This window comes from Corvus kubaryi, unplaced genomic scaffold, assembly GCF_017639235.1.
Source record: "Corvus kubaryi isolate FWS band 111438036 unplaced genomic scaffold, C.kubaryi_AGA036_p1.0 split1-131, whole genome shotgun sequence".
In the NCBI taxonomy this organism is placed as follows: Eukaryota; Metazoa; Chordata; class Aves; order Passeriformes; family Corvidae; genus Corvus; species Corvus kubaryi.
In genome coordinates this window covers 9173492-9190869 of record NW_024582073.1, presented here as the reverse complement: position 1 = coordinate 9190869, position 17378 = coordinate 9173492, and the positions used below count along the sequence as shown (strand labels likewise).

General features: G+C 36.8%; 1 protein-coding gene and 1 long non-coding RNA gene across 4 annotated transcripts in view; one reads left to right on the top strand and one right to left on the bottom strand.

Annotated features, from left to right (window-relative positions):
* Positions 1–17234, top strand: part of FAM114A1 (family with sequence similarity 114 member A1) — a 36682-nt gene extending 19448 nt beyond the window's left edge. The window contains exons 8-14 of one of the 3 annotated variants that reach the window (XM_042053329.1): positions 1044–1167; positions 5273–5355; positions 6415–6582; positions 7833–7972; positions 9220–9292; positions 11267–11320; positions 12711–17234. In XM_042053329.1, coding sequence (XP_041909263.1) covers positions 1044–1167; positions 5273–5355; positions 6415–6582; positions 7833–7972; positions 9220–9292; positions 11267–11320; positions 12711–12812 — 744 coding nt within the window. In that variant the 3' untranslated portion in view covers positions 12813–17234. Of the gene's footprint in view, positions 1–1043; positions 1168–5269; positions 5356–6414; positions 6583–7832; positions 7973–9219; positions 9293–11266; positions 11321–12710 lie in introns of all 3 variants that reach the window. The other 2 variants (XM_042053327.1, XM_042053330.1) reach the window with 2 other exon arrangements.
* Positions 1085–5274, bottom strand: LOC121676598. The gene is made up of 2 exons (XR_006020513.1): positions 2458–5274; positions 1085–2122 (listed from the first exon to the last, which is right to left on the bottom strand). It is a non-coding gene; the product is annotated as an uncharacterized LOC121676598 (long non-coding RNA).
* Positions 17235–17378: the final 144 nt, after the last annotated feature.

Genomic DNA, 17378 nt, shown 5'->3' with positions numbered 1-17378 from the left:
TTGATGGTAACTGTGTGGGTCAACAAGTCCAATGCCCAGATAAATGTTGCAGTTACCACGCACATACGCACACAGGCACAGAGGGCAGAAAGAGTACCGTAAACTTGAGACCTCTCCTAGCAGCCCGAAAGCCACAGGAGGACTGTAAGAGGTACTGAACGCATACATGTTTAAGCTTTTATTTTGAAAGTTTCCATTAAAAGAAGTTCCCAGTTAGCCCTATGGATAGTGCTATAGTAGGGGAGGAAAAAAGCCCCACGTAGTCCTTCACAACCTGACTTGAGTCTCACGGTTTTATCTTGTGTTTAACCCTGAGCACAGGAGCTGGACACAAGGACACGCCGGTAAGAAAGTAACAGCTGTCTCCAGCCTTGCACTGAGGTAGTCTATGCATCTGTCAACCAAACTTTGAGAAGCCCCTTGAAACAAACATAAAGGAAAAATTTTGCATCAAGGACAATAAGGGCATTTTCTCTTGGCTTCTGTAGGCAGAAGGAGCGCTCTGCTCATGGGATTAACAACATATAACTGTAGTACAAGCAGTGATTCAAAGAATCTGTTTCCAGCCCTCTTAGGTTTGCCATCCTATTAGATATGCAGGGACTTGCAGATACCTGAGACATGCAAAGACCCGCCAATACATTCTTCAGAACAGGTAGACTGTCAATAATTTTGGCTGCATTTTGAAGGCAACTTTTTCCAACTCTTCCTGTGAGTGCTCAGACTAACCATTCTGCCTGTGCTCTTTTTGCCTGCTGTCTTCATCCAGGCAATCCCAAAATGCCTATTAGAGTTTGCAGTTAAACCACAGATTTATAGTCCAAAACTCATGTTCTGGAGGAAGGAAGGGACCTGATGATCTGGCAAGGCTGGTGTAGTTTTTGTGATACTCAACAAATTCTGTTGACAAGAACTAAAAATATGTCTAAGCTGGGAGGTTAGAGAAAAGGTTTGAACTTAATGGATGTTTCCATTTCTTAGTCTATTTTGGATTCAGGCTCTAAATTAGCATTTAATAATACTTACTGTCCTTTCTTTTACAGATTCAGTCACATTTAGCAAGACTTGATGGAGAACAGTTGGAGACTGTGAAAAATGATTTAATTGCTATAAAGGAGATCTTTGTTCCAAAGGAATTAGATGATGAAGTGGTGCAGGCACAAAAAGGTAATTAGAAATACAGAGACTTAACCATATAAATAATTGCTACTTCTTTATCTAGCAATTAAAACAATTCCAGTCCAAACTGTAATTTCTGATATCCTAATAGTCTTCATAAGGTAGTTAATAAAATTAATACTCTAAAAGTTCTGGAAGCTGATCAATGCTTAATTGAATTTATATTGTAACTGAAGTGCGAGATATAGAAAATCAAACATAAATATTAATTTTTTTTGCTATATCATCAATGGAAGTATAAGAAAGTAAAATAATAACTTTTTGGATAACTCAACTTTTTTTACAGAATCTGTTTAGGAAATTGTATAGTCTGAAAGTTTTGAAGTACTTAGAAATGCTTTTCTGTTCAGCAACTTCGTCCTCACACTGCACCCTCCCTTGCTAGATGGGGGAAAAGATTAGAGTGTCCAAGAAATTTAAGAACCCTGAATTTTTTTTTGAATGAAAGTCACTTTGAAACATAGTAACAAAGCTGCTTTAGAGGTATTGCTTGGCAAGATGTGGTGTGTGGAGTGCAAGAAGGAAGTTAGAGCAGCGTTCCGTAACTGCGACACAGCACAGCATTGAAGACAATGGGCCGAGCTCACGAAAGTTACAATAAAATGGGTGGTTAGGGGCAAAATAGGTGTCTTAAACAGGTCAAAAATGTTAGCATTCCCCCAAACAGGTTAGAACAGAATGATAAGAAGTCAGCTTAAAGCCAGCACGGTTCATGTCTCCAGGCCTTTGTCCTATGGACATCCATACCAAACCTCTTAGAGCTAACAGCAACAGTCCCCTTGACCTGACTGAAGACTGGCTCATGCCACTGAACACCATATTGTTGTGTTTCGGAAACAAAGAAACATCGAAGGATATTTCTTCCACATCCTCTTGATCTTCTCAGGGAACTTTGCCCATAAAACTTGCATTTTGCACGATGGTGAGATATGATTTCTTTAGCCTTCAGAAAAGTTAGAAAAACTCTGTTAACATCCACATGTTCTAACAGGAAAGTAATTCTGCTCAGACTTCTCTTTCTGGCAGTGCTTACTCAGCTTGCCTGATCTTTCTCACAGGGACCTCATTGTTTCTCATTGTGGGGAACAGCAAGTGCTCAGCGTAAAGTCTTAGTATGGTAAAGTTTTATGCTGTTTTGTTCCCCTCTTAGTTACTCTTTAAAACCCCACATTCTTCTATGGAGTTGTGAGAAGTAGAAGTGAAGTAAGTGTATAGCCTGCTTAGGAATGAGGACTCATGAGATGTCTGTTGTTCCTTAATTTCTATGGAAAATAGTACCTTGCTTTGAAACCAGCTCCCAGGAGAAGCTCTGTTTCTTGCACAAAGTGTTTTTTTCTCTGAAGGTCAGAAGTTCTGATTTTTTCAGTAAAGCACAACTGCTTATCATGCTCCTTGAAACATTTACAGGCATTTTGAATCGGCTGCAACCAAGGCAATGAGCACCTTAAAAAAAAAAGAGACCAAATCAAAGTGTGCTGCAGGTTTGCCCCTGCAAAAGCAAACCACTCATCAGTGGAACACATCCGTTCCTCCTGTGACTGTGGAAATAAAAACCACACACATGTTCTCTCCACCTTACAGCTGAATGGGTGTTACTTCAGGCAGCAGTGCAAAATTATGCACATCCTTTGGTGTAATCAGGCTCAAGATTTGTTAGCATTTGAACTGCAGATATATTTCATTTATTGGTGTTAAGTTGGATGCATTTTAGTTCCACTAGAGGAACCAAAAGAATAGAAAGGTAAATTGCTTCTCAGAAGTAGCTTTCTGTTAGGGCTGAGTCTACAATTCTGGACATGCATTAATAGCTTCTACGCTTACAAAATCAAGTCAGTAAGCCATATGGTCTTTTAATAGTGTATTTTTTACATAGAATTGTATATTTTTACTTAAACTAACTCATATAGCAAGAGCTAGTAGGCTTTGTTAAATTCTGTGGAGGAACTTTGATTTTAATTTTGCTTGCTAAACAGTTTAAAACTGCAACTAAGTTGATTTCCATAAGATTTTGATTTGTGTTTCCTAACTCAATAAAACACGTGGGTTTTATTACTGTATATGTATATAAAAATTATAAAAAGTTATATTACTGTATATATATATTAAAAAAAAGAATAGATGGGAGAAAAAACAGTACTTTGTGTTCAAGTGTTTGAAAAAGGTGACCATTTGTTTTATGTAAATTCTCAGGATCTCTTATCCTTGGATCTCAGAATCTGAACAAGTTTCTGATGTTGGTGCTGCTTTATTTGCTACCATAAATGCTTTCAGTCCTACAGAAGGAGGTAATACTGCAGTGATCTTTGGAGGACTGTTTCAGGAAAGGATTTGGGCTAGGCTTTGTTCTTGGCAACTTTGAAATTGGAACTGTAGTATTTTTTGTGTCTTGGCTTAACAGTCAGGCGCAAAGTTGATAAAAAAAGAGAAAGAACATATGTTTTCTGACACAAGTAGCTGAAAGCCACATGCATACCCTTCTCTCTAATGTTTCCTCTCACTTTGATTATGCAGCCCTTCCATGTATTTTTCACTGCAGCTTCACATCAACGGTTTGTGAAATAATAAGGGGAGAACATCTGTAAAAGTGGCTTTACCTACATTTTGAAAGCCATTAACACCCAAAATCTCATACGTGACGTTAAGCGAGGCAGTAGCCAAAGTGAATATTCAATTGAATATCCCAGTTATCAACAGTTTTGGTAATTTTGCATTGATGTGGTAAACTGCGGCTCACTTTTCAGCCTGCTGCCATTCATAAAACAATTTGTCGTTGATTTAAGAACAAGTGAGTGCAGTGTATCCAGTGTACTGTATTCCAAAGCCTGAAAATCCTATTGTCAAAATTTCCTCATAAGGGCAGCAGTGAAATGAACTCCATGCATCTCTTTGGCCTGCCAGAATACAAACTTCTTGACATGTTCCTTTGCTATTAAGACAAAATCTCAGTCTCTTGTTTGTTGTAGGTGAAGAATTCTTTGTGCTACACACTAACTTATTTTATAGCACCAAAGATGGACACTCTGTACAAGCAAGGGTGAGATGTCCTTTTCCCTGGGAGAGTATAATCCAAGTCTCAAATTTTACCACCTTTCCACATGTTGCATGGTAAACAGTTCTACCAAGGTCCCCAAACTCACTGGAGAGTAATGGCCCTCTGCTTTTAAGCCCAATACTGAAGACTTGCATAAAAATGGAAGATCTGGCCCTACCTAATTAGTGAACAAAAAAAGTGAGAATATAGCAAGACACAAAATTGATTTTTGAAGTAGCTGGACTTTTATCAGTATGGGGACTCTGACCTTCTAGTGACATCAGGCTAAAGAACTGGATTTTGTGTGTTCCATCAGGAAATCTTTTGCAAGCTCAGTAAATGCAGATGAACTAAACCAACCAAAATACTGACTTTTAGGAACTTGAAGCATGTTAGAATATGTCATCTGATAGTTGTCAAAGGAGTATATGTAATAAAGATGAAGTTCAAATATGAGTGATACTTATCTTTGCTCAAAAATCTTGTGAAATAAGATTTGAGGCTCATTACTTCAAAGCAAACCAGAAAACATTCTTCATTTAAGCAAATCTCGACCTTAAAATAGAAAGAAAACACACCTCTTACCTGTGGTTTGCAGGCAGAGCAGTAGAGAACATGTATGAGCAGTATGAGAGAACAGTATGTTGCTTCTGAAACTTACTTGTATCTGGCCGTTTTTATTCCTTGGTTTGAGAGAACAGGTAGTGTTGCTTCTTTGGTTATTTTGTGGGTCATGTATTTTTTGTCAGATAACATGGGGTTATGCAGTTTCTTGCCCTCTTGACTGTTTTTGTGAAACTTAATGGAATTTAGGATGGGATAGAAAGAGCAGTTAAAGTGTCAAGCTGGTGTATCAGGTTGTGCAGGGATCCCTGTTGCTTGTTCTCTTCTTTATTTGAGCGTATACGTGCACACCCCCATACATTCCTTTCTTGTGTTGCTGTCACTGTTTTTCAAGTGCTGGAATGCTTGGTGAAACTATTTCACTGGATGTGTTTGATCATATAAAATACTATAGCAGTAACACACTAACAAAAGCTGTCTTGTTTTTTCTTGCAGCAGATATGGGAGAAGAGTTTGTCAGCATGCTCACAGAACTGCTGTTTGAATTGCACGTTGCTGCTACTCCTGACAAACTAAATAAGGTTAGCACCTGTTAGTGAGCTGCCTTCAGTTTTGTGGGCAAAGAAGGAGGGCTTTATTCTGAAATCTGACACAGAGCAGTACCCAGTTCACTTCAGACAGCTCAGAAAGCAAAGTACAGGAGGCTGAGACTAAAATGCTGAATATAGAAAAGCTTTCACAGAAGAAGTGAGATGAGTAAGGCAGTGTAGTTGGACAAGCCCTTTCCAGTGTTAGAAAGCTTTGACTAGGGTGTCTCAGCAGATCAGGGCTAATGAGCACAGCAGATTTGGTCTTATGTATTGGAAACAAAAGTCAGGTTCATAATAATTTTTCTTGCTCTAGAAGTTAGGTGTTTATGAACTAGTCACATGACTAGTCACATTTGTACTATCAGGTCCCTTTAAAGCTGGTTAACCTGCCAATCTTAGGCTCAAACAAATGTTTATCTCTCTAGCTACATAGATAGAGGATGGATAACTAGCTTAGGCTTAGGTCTTAATGTATTTTAATTTGACTTGATGTTAAAAAAAGAGATGTCATTAATTTCCTACTAAGCATAACAGTAGTCTGATGTTGTATAAAGCTTCAAGACTTCAGCTTTGATCTATTTTCATGCCTGGGAAGGCAGCTCAAGATACAGTGATTTTATATTTCTTTTTCCTTTAAGAATTTAGTACTTTTCTCTTACCTCTCCAATTTTTTTTTTTCCTTCTTTATACACACTTCTTATTTTCTTATTTGGGAAACTGTATAAGAAAAATTTCTGTGTAAATTGATTTGAATGATAAAATAAAGCTGAAATATTAACTTTGGAATTAATGCCAGCTGTATGTGTTTGTTAGGAATATTGTACCTTTAGAGGAATTATCCCTGGATGATCCATCTTTATGCAATCTGAAATGCTTCTCCTTACAGTTTCTTAAATATACACGTAACTAAATGCTACTCAGAGTCTTGATATATTCAAATTTCTGTGTGTAAAAAGGAAGTAATTAAATGTATTGTTAATTGATGTTCAGGAATGTCATCTGATATTCTCTTTTCAAACGAACTTTGCGGTTGGGTTCTTTGTTTGGCAGGCTAGGAAAAAAGCTCATGAGTGGCTGGAAGAAGCCAGTTTGTCCACCCCAGTAGACACAGAAGAGGAGGTAAATGAAAAACCTGGAGAACCTGGTGAAGAAAAGACGCAAAAAGATGATAAAATTGACAGTGATAAAACAGAAGTAGACAAAAGCAAAACTGTGGAGGTAAAATAACTTTTGAAGGATGAGTTTCATTAAGTGAATGGACATACTTTGTTTGATAAGATTGTTTCTTCATGTGTTGGCTTCATATGTCATCCTTATTTTTTAAATTCATGGAAGTAGTAAGAAATAATAATACACAACTATTCACTGCAGACCCAATAGGAGAGTAAATTACATGAATATTCTTACTGTTATTCTGTTTCCATAAGTAAATATCAAAGTAGCAGGTTCTCTGTCACATTGTTTTTATTGTTTTATATCTGTGGGGTTTTGTGTATGCATGTTTATACTCAACACACAGTGAGCTGAGAGATTCTGTGGTGTAATGTCAAACATTGCATGCACACTGAAAGTTGTATCTCAACGTTTCTCAGTATCTCCTTCTCTCAGTGACAATACATGGGAAAAATGGTCAAACTATGTAAACAGTTTGAATCATAAACAGACAAAACAGAAATATTGTTTAGGCAACTAACAACTGCTCATTCTCTTTATGAAAGATAGTTCTAAGGCTAAAAGTTCATTTAGAAAGTCCTGATAAGGTTAATTGTGATTGAATATTTTCTGTCAAGTTAATGGCAATATTAAATGTGGTTGCTATCTTTGTCAAGATTATTATTTCTGATAAGAAGTTATCTGTCATGTTTCCTTACAAAAAAGTCTAAAGAAGCAGACAGAACGTATACGCTGTATTTATTACAGATTTTTATGTGATTGCAGATTTCCAACTGGCATCACCTTGTGAAAGCTGTAACTCGATAGTGCTACGTAGAGATTTCTGTCACTGTTGATAAAAACCACTTATTTATTGGGCACATTATCCATTTCTGCTCTGGAGATTCAGCTAAGGGATGACTCAGTACGTTTGGCTCCATATGAAAATAATTATGATTATGACTTACTCTAGAGTTTAGGTATCTTTCTATTTGTTAGGACTAGATTTAAAAGTGGTATGTGAGAAAATCCAAGAGCCTGACCTAGTTCCCAGCTAAGTAAATGGTAGACTTGATCTTCCTAATTTTTCAGAACAAGTAGAAGGTCTGTGTTTTATAGCCTGTGGATATTTCATTTTCCAGTATTGGTTGTGAGGATGACATTATGGCTGATATTACTTCACTATGTATGTGTTGGTTTTTCCAGTTGGAGTAGGAAGGGTTCCTATGTTTGAAATTCTTACATATGTATATATCTATAAATACATTTATCAGTGTTGTTATTATTGATTGTATTATTCCCATTTTTAATTTAAGGAAATCTACATGCTGTCCATTGAAAGTCTGGCTGAGGTAACTGCTCGTTGTATTGAACAGCTTCATAAAGTAGCAGAATTAATTCTACATGGGCAGGAAGTAGAAAAAACAGCTCAAGATCAAGCAAAAGTACTGACAAAGTGAGTATTATGTACTTCATATATGAACATTTGACATTTGCATAGAACTTGTCAAGTTCCATTCAGCTTGGAGGCACAGCATGTTCATGGATCAACAAGCAGCATTGGTTTCAGGGGTCCTGGTGCTGTATTTTCCCATGCTATCAGGTTCTGTAGGCTACCTGTCATTTTTTGACATGGCTGACATATACATGTTCACAAAAACATGACCTATACACAAGCTAAAAGTTGTTTCTGCTCCAGCAAGCAAATGTCAACTTGGGTAGCATTTCCTGTTCCCTCTGCAGAAGATACTGTGCCTGCATATATGGAATCTGCTCTTAGAGTGTGTAATGCAGTCTTATTATCTAATAGTTTCATTATCTAGTGTTTATCTGCCAAAAATATACAAAAATCAATCTGTAGTTCTAAACAATAGACCACATTTGTCAGCAACTTTGTACTCAACCATAATGAAATACCCAGAAATTCAAGAAGCCAGTCTGTCTAGTGGGACTCCACATTCAGATCTCAAGCTCTCTGTAGTCATCAAGTGTACTGATTTCAGTAAGTTTTAATGTTAAGATATTTTAAACAGTTGACTCCTAAATAAGTAAAATATTTAACCAAGTGCTTATCCTTAAGAATGCTACAAAGAATAGCAAAGTCCATAGGAACACTTCAGACTAAAACAAAGCACTTACTAAGTTTTTTTCAGAATCAGAGCTAAGGTGTGGTACACCTTGAAGAATGAGGTCCTATGGGATGCACTTGTGAATTCTAGGAAAACAATGAAAGATCTCAGAACAGAACGAGATCTTGTTCTCTCGTGTTTTAACCACAAGTGTGCTTTCACTTCTAGCACAGAGTAGATGTTTTACTGGTCACATAGGAAAATTCTCACTGTTCTCATTCAAGTTTGATTTATTTCCAGCAGTATTCCCAGGAGTTGTGTTGCTGCAATTGTCAGAAAAACAATAGTTGAACTAGAAGTTTAGAATTTAAACAAGTGAAACATTGCACTATCGAAAAGACTGGTGTGTGGAACAAGATATCGTTTTGTTGCTGTAGTCAGCAGTGGATTTTTCAGTGAAAGAATATAAAAACTTTATCATGAACAGTCTATGCCTAAATATTTTAAAAATATTTAGAAGCAAAATTGCTTTAAGAACATCTTGGCTTCCAAGATAAAGTTTGTTACAGGGTTTTTATCTATTGATAGGTCAAGGATGTATTTTTATATTGTCTCTCTTGTTTTTTTAAACCAGTTTAACAAGTGCCATGTGCAATGAAGTTTCATCTTTATCAAAGAAGTTTTCTGATTCTATAACAGCAGCTGGGGTAAGATGACAGCATTTTGTGTAGCATTTGGGCTTTTTTTAACATAGTTCACCTCTTGAAACAGAAATTCTTACGTGAGTCCAGTGGCTTTATATCAGCAAAGAGGCTACTTCTTTCCTCAGATCAAGAACACAGAGCATTTTTACAGCAGAAAAGGCCACAAGCCTTGATAGATGGCACTGTGTCCCCTGCCTTCTCTCTTTCTAGAAACCATTTCCTGTTTTTCCTGATCACCACTCAGCACTTCTTATCTTCTCACATTGAAGGGCCCCACATTTGAAGTTACACAGCTTGATGATAATTTCTTCTCCAACTCAGCCTATCCCTTTCGAACACATTTGTGTAAAAGTCATTAGCAGATTGTATTGCAGTACCTTAAGATGGCTTCACGAGTTGTCATCTTAGCCTTTACTAGATCCCCTGCCTTAGCACTGCAATGTTTTCAAAAGGTTTAAGAGGTTAGAAAACCCGTTTGGTCCGTCTTAAAAAAAATCACTCTGTCTTCTATCACGAGATATTCTGTTTGAGAACATCCATTTATCTGTGAACGTCTTTGCTAGAAATAGAATCCTGTCTTTCAAGATGCTTCAAGGATGACTGACATCTAAGTATTATAGCAGGATTTGGAGGTAAAAATTGTGCAGTTACTGAAATTGTTCTGTAAACATCAGAGAAGAACAAATTCTGGTTCTCCTGATGGCTCCATGAAAACATGAATGTACTTCAAAGGGAATTCTTCCAGTTCTCTCCCATTAGTTCTTCCAGCACATCTCTGAACATGTTTTTTCATAGTTATTTGTACAGAACATGATTTATTTCTTTGCTTTTATTCTGAGTGATTTACACAACTTCCAATTAGTCTAGGAAAAAAATGCTTATTTTGCATTTTGGGATTGTTTTTTAGCATATATCTGTGGGACACTTGCAATAAATATATGCACAAATATATAAAAATAAATTGCACACAAAATATTAAACTAGCCCACTAAACGGTGCTTTCTGTAATGGATTTTCTAGTAACTGAGAATAAAATTGTACTTCTTTTCTCTAACCATCTCTCCTCGGTTCTGCCATCTTTCTCAAATCTAAAATTAAGAAGTTTCATGTTTCTATAAATCTGTAGTATGAGAGCTACAAGGTTGTAAGTGGAAATCTTTCAGTTAAATTAATCAGTATTGTGTTCAGTATTGAAAGAAAACAACTTTTGGTGGAGGTTACTGTTATTCTGAAGAACCACAATGCAAAGAACAGTGAGAATAAAAAAGGGAGGAACTTTTGCCATTTTAAAAAGCAGTGGAACTAATGAACCTTGATTTTTTGGTCTCTAGTAGTGTCACTAGTAATTGTATCCATCTTTCTTCCTATCTGGTTGTTGAGAAGAATGTTGTGCATGCTGTGCTGTTTCACTGGCCAGCCTGCACTGTCCAGAGCAACATATGCTGCCTCCAGTTTGGGGATCTGAGTTTCAGCTGGTTTTCCTTCTGCAGGGGAGCTACTCTGGACCTTTCATTTCATCCTAACCACAGATATTTGTGTAACTTCTAAAAACTTCGTTTTTCTTCTGATGTGTGTTTTTCCTTTTTGTGTCCTTGAAAAAAAGAAAGGGGTTAAAAATTTTGTGGGATGTTAAAAGGTCACTGATAGACAGATGGACAAACAATGTTGTTACATAAACCTCACACCTCTAGGAAAGTAGGCAGTTTGAAACTCTGTGGCACATGAATTAATGAAGAAGTAAAACCTTGGACCTCTCTTACTTCAGCTCTATGATAGAAATACATAGGGTGTACTGAGGTGTGTTTGAAATGTGGACACAGTTACCAGGAGTACTGAGATCAACAGTCTGAATAAGAATCAAGGTGAAAGAAGACCTTTATAGAATTCATAAAACCATCATATTCATCTCAGATATCAGTATATTTGTGTTAAATGTATTTCTTGATGTGGCATTTCATTCTGTTTCCTGGTTTACAGAGCAATATGAAGGCAGAGGTTCTTAACCCCATCATCAACAGTGTGCTATTAGAGGTAAGCTCCACCTCTTCACATTAGAAGATGTTCTAATACAATTGTTTGAAATGAGACAGGCACATTTATTTCTAAAAGAAAAGTTATTTTAAAATTAGTGACAATATCATTCTGGCTGTTCAGTGCCAGCTCATAAATGTCCTAATTTTGTGTTCAACCTCTCCCACAAACACTGTAGTAGTGAGGTTGCATTTACTGAGGATTCTTAAGAGCTGTATGACTGAAGTGAGGCTGGCCAGCTCTGAAGCTCTGGTGGTGTATTGGTCAGAGCACAGCAACAAGTTGCAGTTGCAGACTATATCCTTTAAAATTTGCACTGTAGGTATATGCTACAGTGTTTCCCATCTGCAGGCATTTAGTTTTCTACAAAGATTCACAGTCTAGCAACAGCCTTGGTCAGCACATGGATAACCATGTGTCAGACCACCAAAATGTTCATGAGCAATTTCTTTTATTTGACACCATGGTCTATTTTTCTTCAGGAAAGCACAGTGAGTAAAACATACCTCAGTTTTACTAAGAAGAGGTTGAGATGAAGTAATAGCCTCACAAAGTCCTAAAACTCAAGAGTATCTGCAGCTCTAATTTTTAGCTCTGTTAGTTAGAACACATTTCTCTTAAAACATAAATAAAGTAGTGACCATAAATTGTCATTCTGTATTTAATAGCTGTGTTCTCTTAAAAATAAGGAGAAGATTGCTTTACAATAAGCAATTTTGCACTGAGTTAACAATACCCTTATGGAAAATTATGGAAAGTTGAATAGAGCTGTAGTGAAGACTACCATGCAGTTCCTTTTGTTATAGGGTAATTTTGCTGTTGCTGCTGATTTATCTTCATGTGCTCCAGGAACTGCAAAATCTAGGAGTATTTAGAATTGTGGAATACAATGTTTTGTACTTCATAAATCCCATCGTTGTATACAAATATGTATTAATACAGCCTAGGATCATGGAGAATTACAAGCCACTATACTGTTCAGTATTAGAAATTCCAAAAATAGTACTACGTGTTAAAACCATTATAATTCAAACTGTTAATTTCAGTGACACTTCTTCCACCTACAGCAAATTCAAAATTAGTTCAGTTGATGGAATGACTAGCTGGTTTGTTTTTAAAAAATCAAATCTACATCTGAACACTGTGGCATTTTATTCTACTCATATTACCAACAAAACTGCCCAAGAGTTCAAACTTAGGGGAAGCCAGATTTTTGTATACTGATTCAGGTTATGCTTGTTAGCTGTAAACTGGTTTATTTTATCATTTTTCTTACCTACAGATTCTAAAATCTTGTGTGAAGACATACGCTAATATAGAAAAAACTACAGTGTAATTTTTGAAGTACATGGCAGCTGTACTGATGTACGACATTTTCTCTCCCCATTAGGGCTGCAACGGTACTACTTATATTCAGGATGCTTTCCAGTTACTGCTTCCAGTTCTGCAAATTTCCCATATCCAGACCAGTTGTTTGAAAGCCCATGAGTGACAGTTTCCCAGGAGCTGTCACCTTGACAGCAACCACAGACCCAATGTCTTCAGCTGTGCCAAGAGAAGAGCTGGTACAAGAGATGTCTGGCCACTAGAGTTTTTTGAAGACACTAAATGCAGTTTTGCACATACAATACTGAACAAAATTTTAAAACTCTTTCAGACTTTAGAAGTAGTTAGTAAAGTGAGTAGTTTCTTTTTCAGTACAGTTGATGCTTTGCATTAATTTAAATGGAAGTTTATTGATATTAGAATTGACTTAAATATGGATTCTAAATGCTGACCCTTTCGTTTGTAAACAATGTATGCAACAAATTGGAATGTAAAGTTTCTTAAAACACTTCACTTCAGATTACCATTTCTATTGTTTGTATCACTGTCAGTTAAAAAAGTGTATTTCAGAAGCTGGTTTCAGTATTTAATTTTCGTCAACATGAACAAATTATCATAGTGCTGAGCTTGTTAAATATTATTTCCAGTAGCAAATAATAACATCATATTAATATGTACCATTAGCATAACACTTTGTATTGAAGGAGTTGCATAGCAATAGGTATTAACTTTACTAAATGAAAATTATGGAGGATATGCATAAAGAATTATACTGAAAAGAAATTTTTTGAGCCAGTTACAATTATGGGTATAGCCCTGTATTTGCTGACCCATAAGTTTATATTAATTTAGGTCTATTTCTTCATTTCAATGGTTGAACAACACAGCAGACAAAAGTAATCTTTTTAATATGCAAGGGACAGAAAATTTCCTTTTTGTTTGGCAATTGAAACACCTGCTAAACAACCTTCTCTCAGATGTGTTACAGGGTTAACTCTTTGAGGTTTACTGATACCTACAGTTCAGAAACAGAAGTTGTAGTAAGAAGTTAGGAGGGAATTGCTTTGGGTGTGGAGATCATCTGTCAGAGCAATCACCTTTTTTTCTGAGGCAATAGTTAGGGCATAAACAAGCAATGGGAATGACATTTCATAACAACACTAGCAACCATGTAATTTGTCCATATCTTTAGTTTAAAATCTTGATTTGTGGACCTAAGAATTTGTTTAGGCTAGTTTCCTTCTTAGACAGGAAGAACCTTTCAATATTTTACATAGCCTGTTCTCTTGGATTTTTGTTATTATGTTTGTTTGAACTATTTTGTATTTTTTTCTCTTTATATACTCATGAATTGTATTTAAATGCTAATTTTTACAGCTAACATTTTAATACATTTAAGCATAGTTCATACATCATAAAAATAATGAAATAGAGTGTGAGGAAGTTTCTGTGTTTGATGGAAAAGAGAAACCATGTATCTGCTTTTTACATGGTAACTTCTTTGAGTACAAATAAGAAGACAGAAAGGTCTGTTTGTGTTTTACACTGCTGTGGTCCCTGTTCTGCTGTCACACTCACTGTGACTTTTCCATTTTTTGTTATTTAGAGATGAAATTTTCTCTATTCCTGAAATAAGGTTTATTATGCAAAATCTATTTTCTGGCACCCTGTAATTTAACAGACGTGAGATACCTTTCTGGGTAAGTAGAAGTACAGTCTTCGAATTCATTTGCACAGGCTGAATATAATCTCAGAAACCTCAGGGAATAATGTTTGAAATTATTGAGGGGCATTCTTAAGATAAAGATTGCTTGTCTGAGATACTCCTTACTAGAGGTTTCACTGTCTTGCTTAAATTATGCATTTATGAATAAAGTAGCTTACCCTGAAGTAAAAGAAGCTATAAAAAGTAACATGGAGACTTAAAGTATTTACATCCATACAATGTAGGAAGGGAAACAGGGCAGGATATGAGCATAGGGATACTCCCATCTGATCTTAGGATCATCTTGTCCTAGGAAAACTGAAGGTTTTATCTTTAAATCAATTTTAGGTAAATAATATTTCAGTAGAGAAGTACTGTCTGGATGTAGCCAGAATATTTTGTTTACACTGATCTGTATTTTTCCACCAGTCAAATAAATCATTTGAGATACTGAACTGAGACAGTACACTAAAAGGGAGTGGTTTGAATAATAATGCGATGGGAGTATATTCTCAGTGAAGTAATTTACTTTCTAATTTTGTGATTTACCTTTGGAATGATGAATGTGATTTTACTGGGAGACTGGCAAAAACAGATGCTGCCTTAAACTTTTAATGGAGAGTGTTCTTTCTTTCATCACCACCCTTTTCAGGTCAGTACACTGAGTATGCCTTGGCACTTGGAAAACTACTGGGTTTTAAATACTTGTGAAAATTACCTGTTCCCTTGAGCAGTTGTGTTTTCCATGGCATTCCATTCACTTTTGAGGACACACACCCTGTTATGCAGAGACAAAGGAGGCAAGCTTGTGCACTGACTAAGTTAGAAATTTATCAAGAGAAGACTTAAAACAATATCTGCATACCTGCAGCCTTGCAGATGATCCACAGTTACAGGTCATCACTGAAGGATGAGCTCGAATTAGACAGTAAATTAAAGAAATAATTTACTGTATATTAAGGATATTGACTTCTTTTTTTTTTTCGTGGATGTGGGTTTGGGTTTCTTTTAGGTAAACAAACCAAAGCAAGCTGTAAGTTGTTTACTGCTTTTAGGGTATAGTCTATTCATGTGTAAACATCTCTTCCCCATGAGTTCCTCCTACATTCCAGCTTCCATTGCTAGAGACAGCTGAACAAAAGAATTGTCTCTTCTGCTTTTGATCATGCTGCTTAAATCACCCACTGAAGCCGTTAATATCTTCCTCCAAAATGTGCCTCAGTCATATCATACAAAATCAGTCATTACCACTTGGGATGCTTTTTAATGATGTCCAGTGTCACTCGCCAGTCAGGATTCATAACAATTTCAAGGAGTCTGAAACGCTGCGGTATTTTGAATGACAAATACAGATTTCGCCCTTTTTTTCCTGATTCACAGAAGTGTTTTTATCATACAAGCATTCACGCAGCTCATAGGATTATCTTTGAGACATTCCAGTTCTATTTCAGATGACAGCCCCATCCTCTCCGTTAGTCTCAGTAGAATGTAGAGCATGGAAAAGGACTTTCCCGAGTTCTTTTTAAAACCATCTCAGAGCAAGGCTTAATGTGATACCATCAGCCTGGCTGACCTACTTTGAAGTTCTTACAGTTGGACTGGAAAGCCCTCTGGACTTTAAACACTTTGTTCTGTCTCAGGTCAACCTTTGTTGCTGAAGCTGCTTTTATTGTGCAATTTGTACATTTTCCATGCTGTCTCCTACTTCAGCATTCATATTGATGATGGTGTGGAGTTTTAGAATTAAAATTTGAAAATAAAATGTCAAAAATGCAGCTGTATTAAAAAGATGGGTGACAGAAATTATTTTCAAAAGAAAAAACAAAAGAATGTGTTCTTTGGAAATATGAAGAGTTTTCAAGGTTGGATTAGAGAAAAGCCTCTGTAAAAAAATTTTTCAGCATTTCTCAGAATAAACAAGAGATGACATCTGAATAGCTCAGCAGAACAGGAATAATGCACTTCTGAAGTAAAATGAAAATCTGCATGAACTTAAAGGAAGTCAGAGATGAGGACATTAAAAGAGGAAGAGCTCAAAGGAAAGAAGATAGTTAATTTGGTCACTCTGGATGTGCAGTGCTCATTCTCCCTCTATTACCTGCACGGCAAAAGTCCCTGGGCACACATTTGCTAAGAACTCCTTAGTAGTCTCCTGCTTTGATCTCCTCTTCACAGCCTCCCTTTACAGCCTTTTGAGGATGTACTCAGAACACCAGGTAATTCAAATAATTTTTAAACACCTTCAGAAATCTCTCAACCCATTTAGTAGATTTGGAAAAATGCAGCCCTGCTTTTCCTGCCCTTTGTGATCTCAGAGACTCTATCAGCAGCTTATCTGATGCTGGCATTTAAGGTAGTCTTTGCCTTCCCTCCAGTTCCCTTTGCCAGTTCAGCCCCGTGTCCATTTTGCACATTCTCTGCTCCATCAGTTCCACCTTCACCACCAGTTTTGTTCACATCCCGCCCCTCCTTGACCTTCATGTCTCCTTCCCCTTGCTGGTTTCTGAGGCTCTTCTCTCCTGCCCATCATCTTGCGCTTGAGAGGCTGCACCAGGACATCCTTTCTCTCTTCACATGTTTGGTTCTGACAAAGCCAGAGATGAAGACAAGGAGTTACGAGGATGTGGGAGGGGAGAAACAAAACCTCAGGAGGAAATAGCAAGACACTAAACCAGTTGTTTTCAGTCCATTCTTTCTCCAGTGTAAGGAGGCTGGACCAGAGACTGCCTGAGATCCTTTTCAACCTGAATTACTTGAGGATCACATTTTTTCTTACCATCCTTACCAATGTCCCCCCATTCTTCCACTATTTCCTGTAGTTTGGATCACACTTAGAAGACAAGGTAAGCTTTACTCAGCAGACATTAAAAGCTTGTAAGAGCCTTTTGGGTTTTCTGGTTTATGGTGTTTTTAAAGGTAACTTGGAAGATGGAACCTTCCAGAGTAGTAAAACCAAACACCTGGAGAGCTGTGGTATAACTGTGGGTAATAAAACAGCAAATCACAGTTTAATTCTCAAAGGAAAAG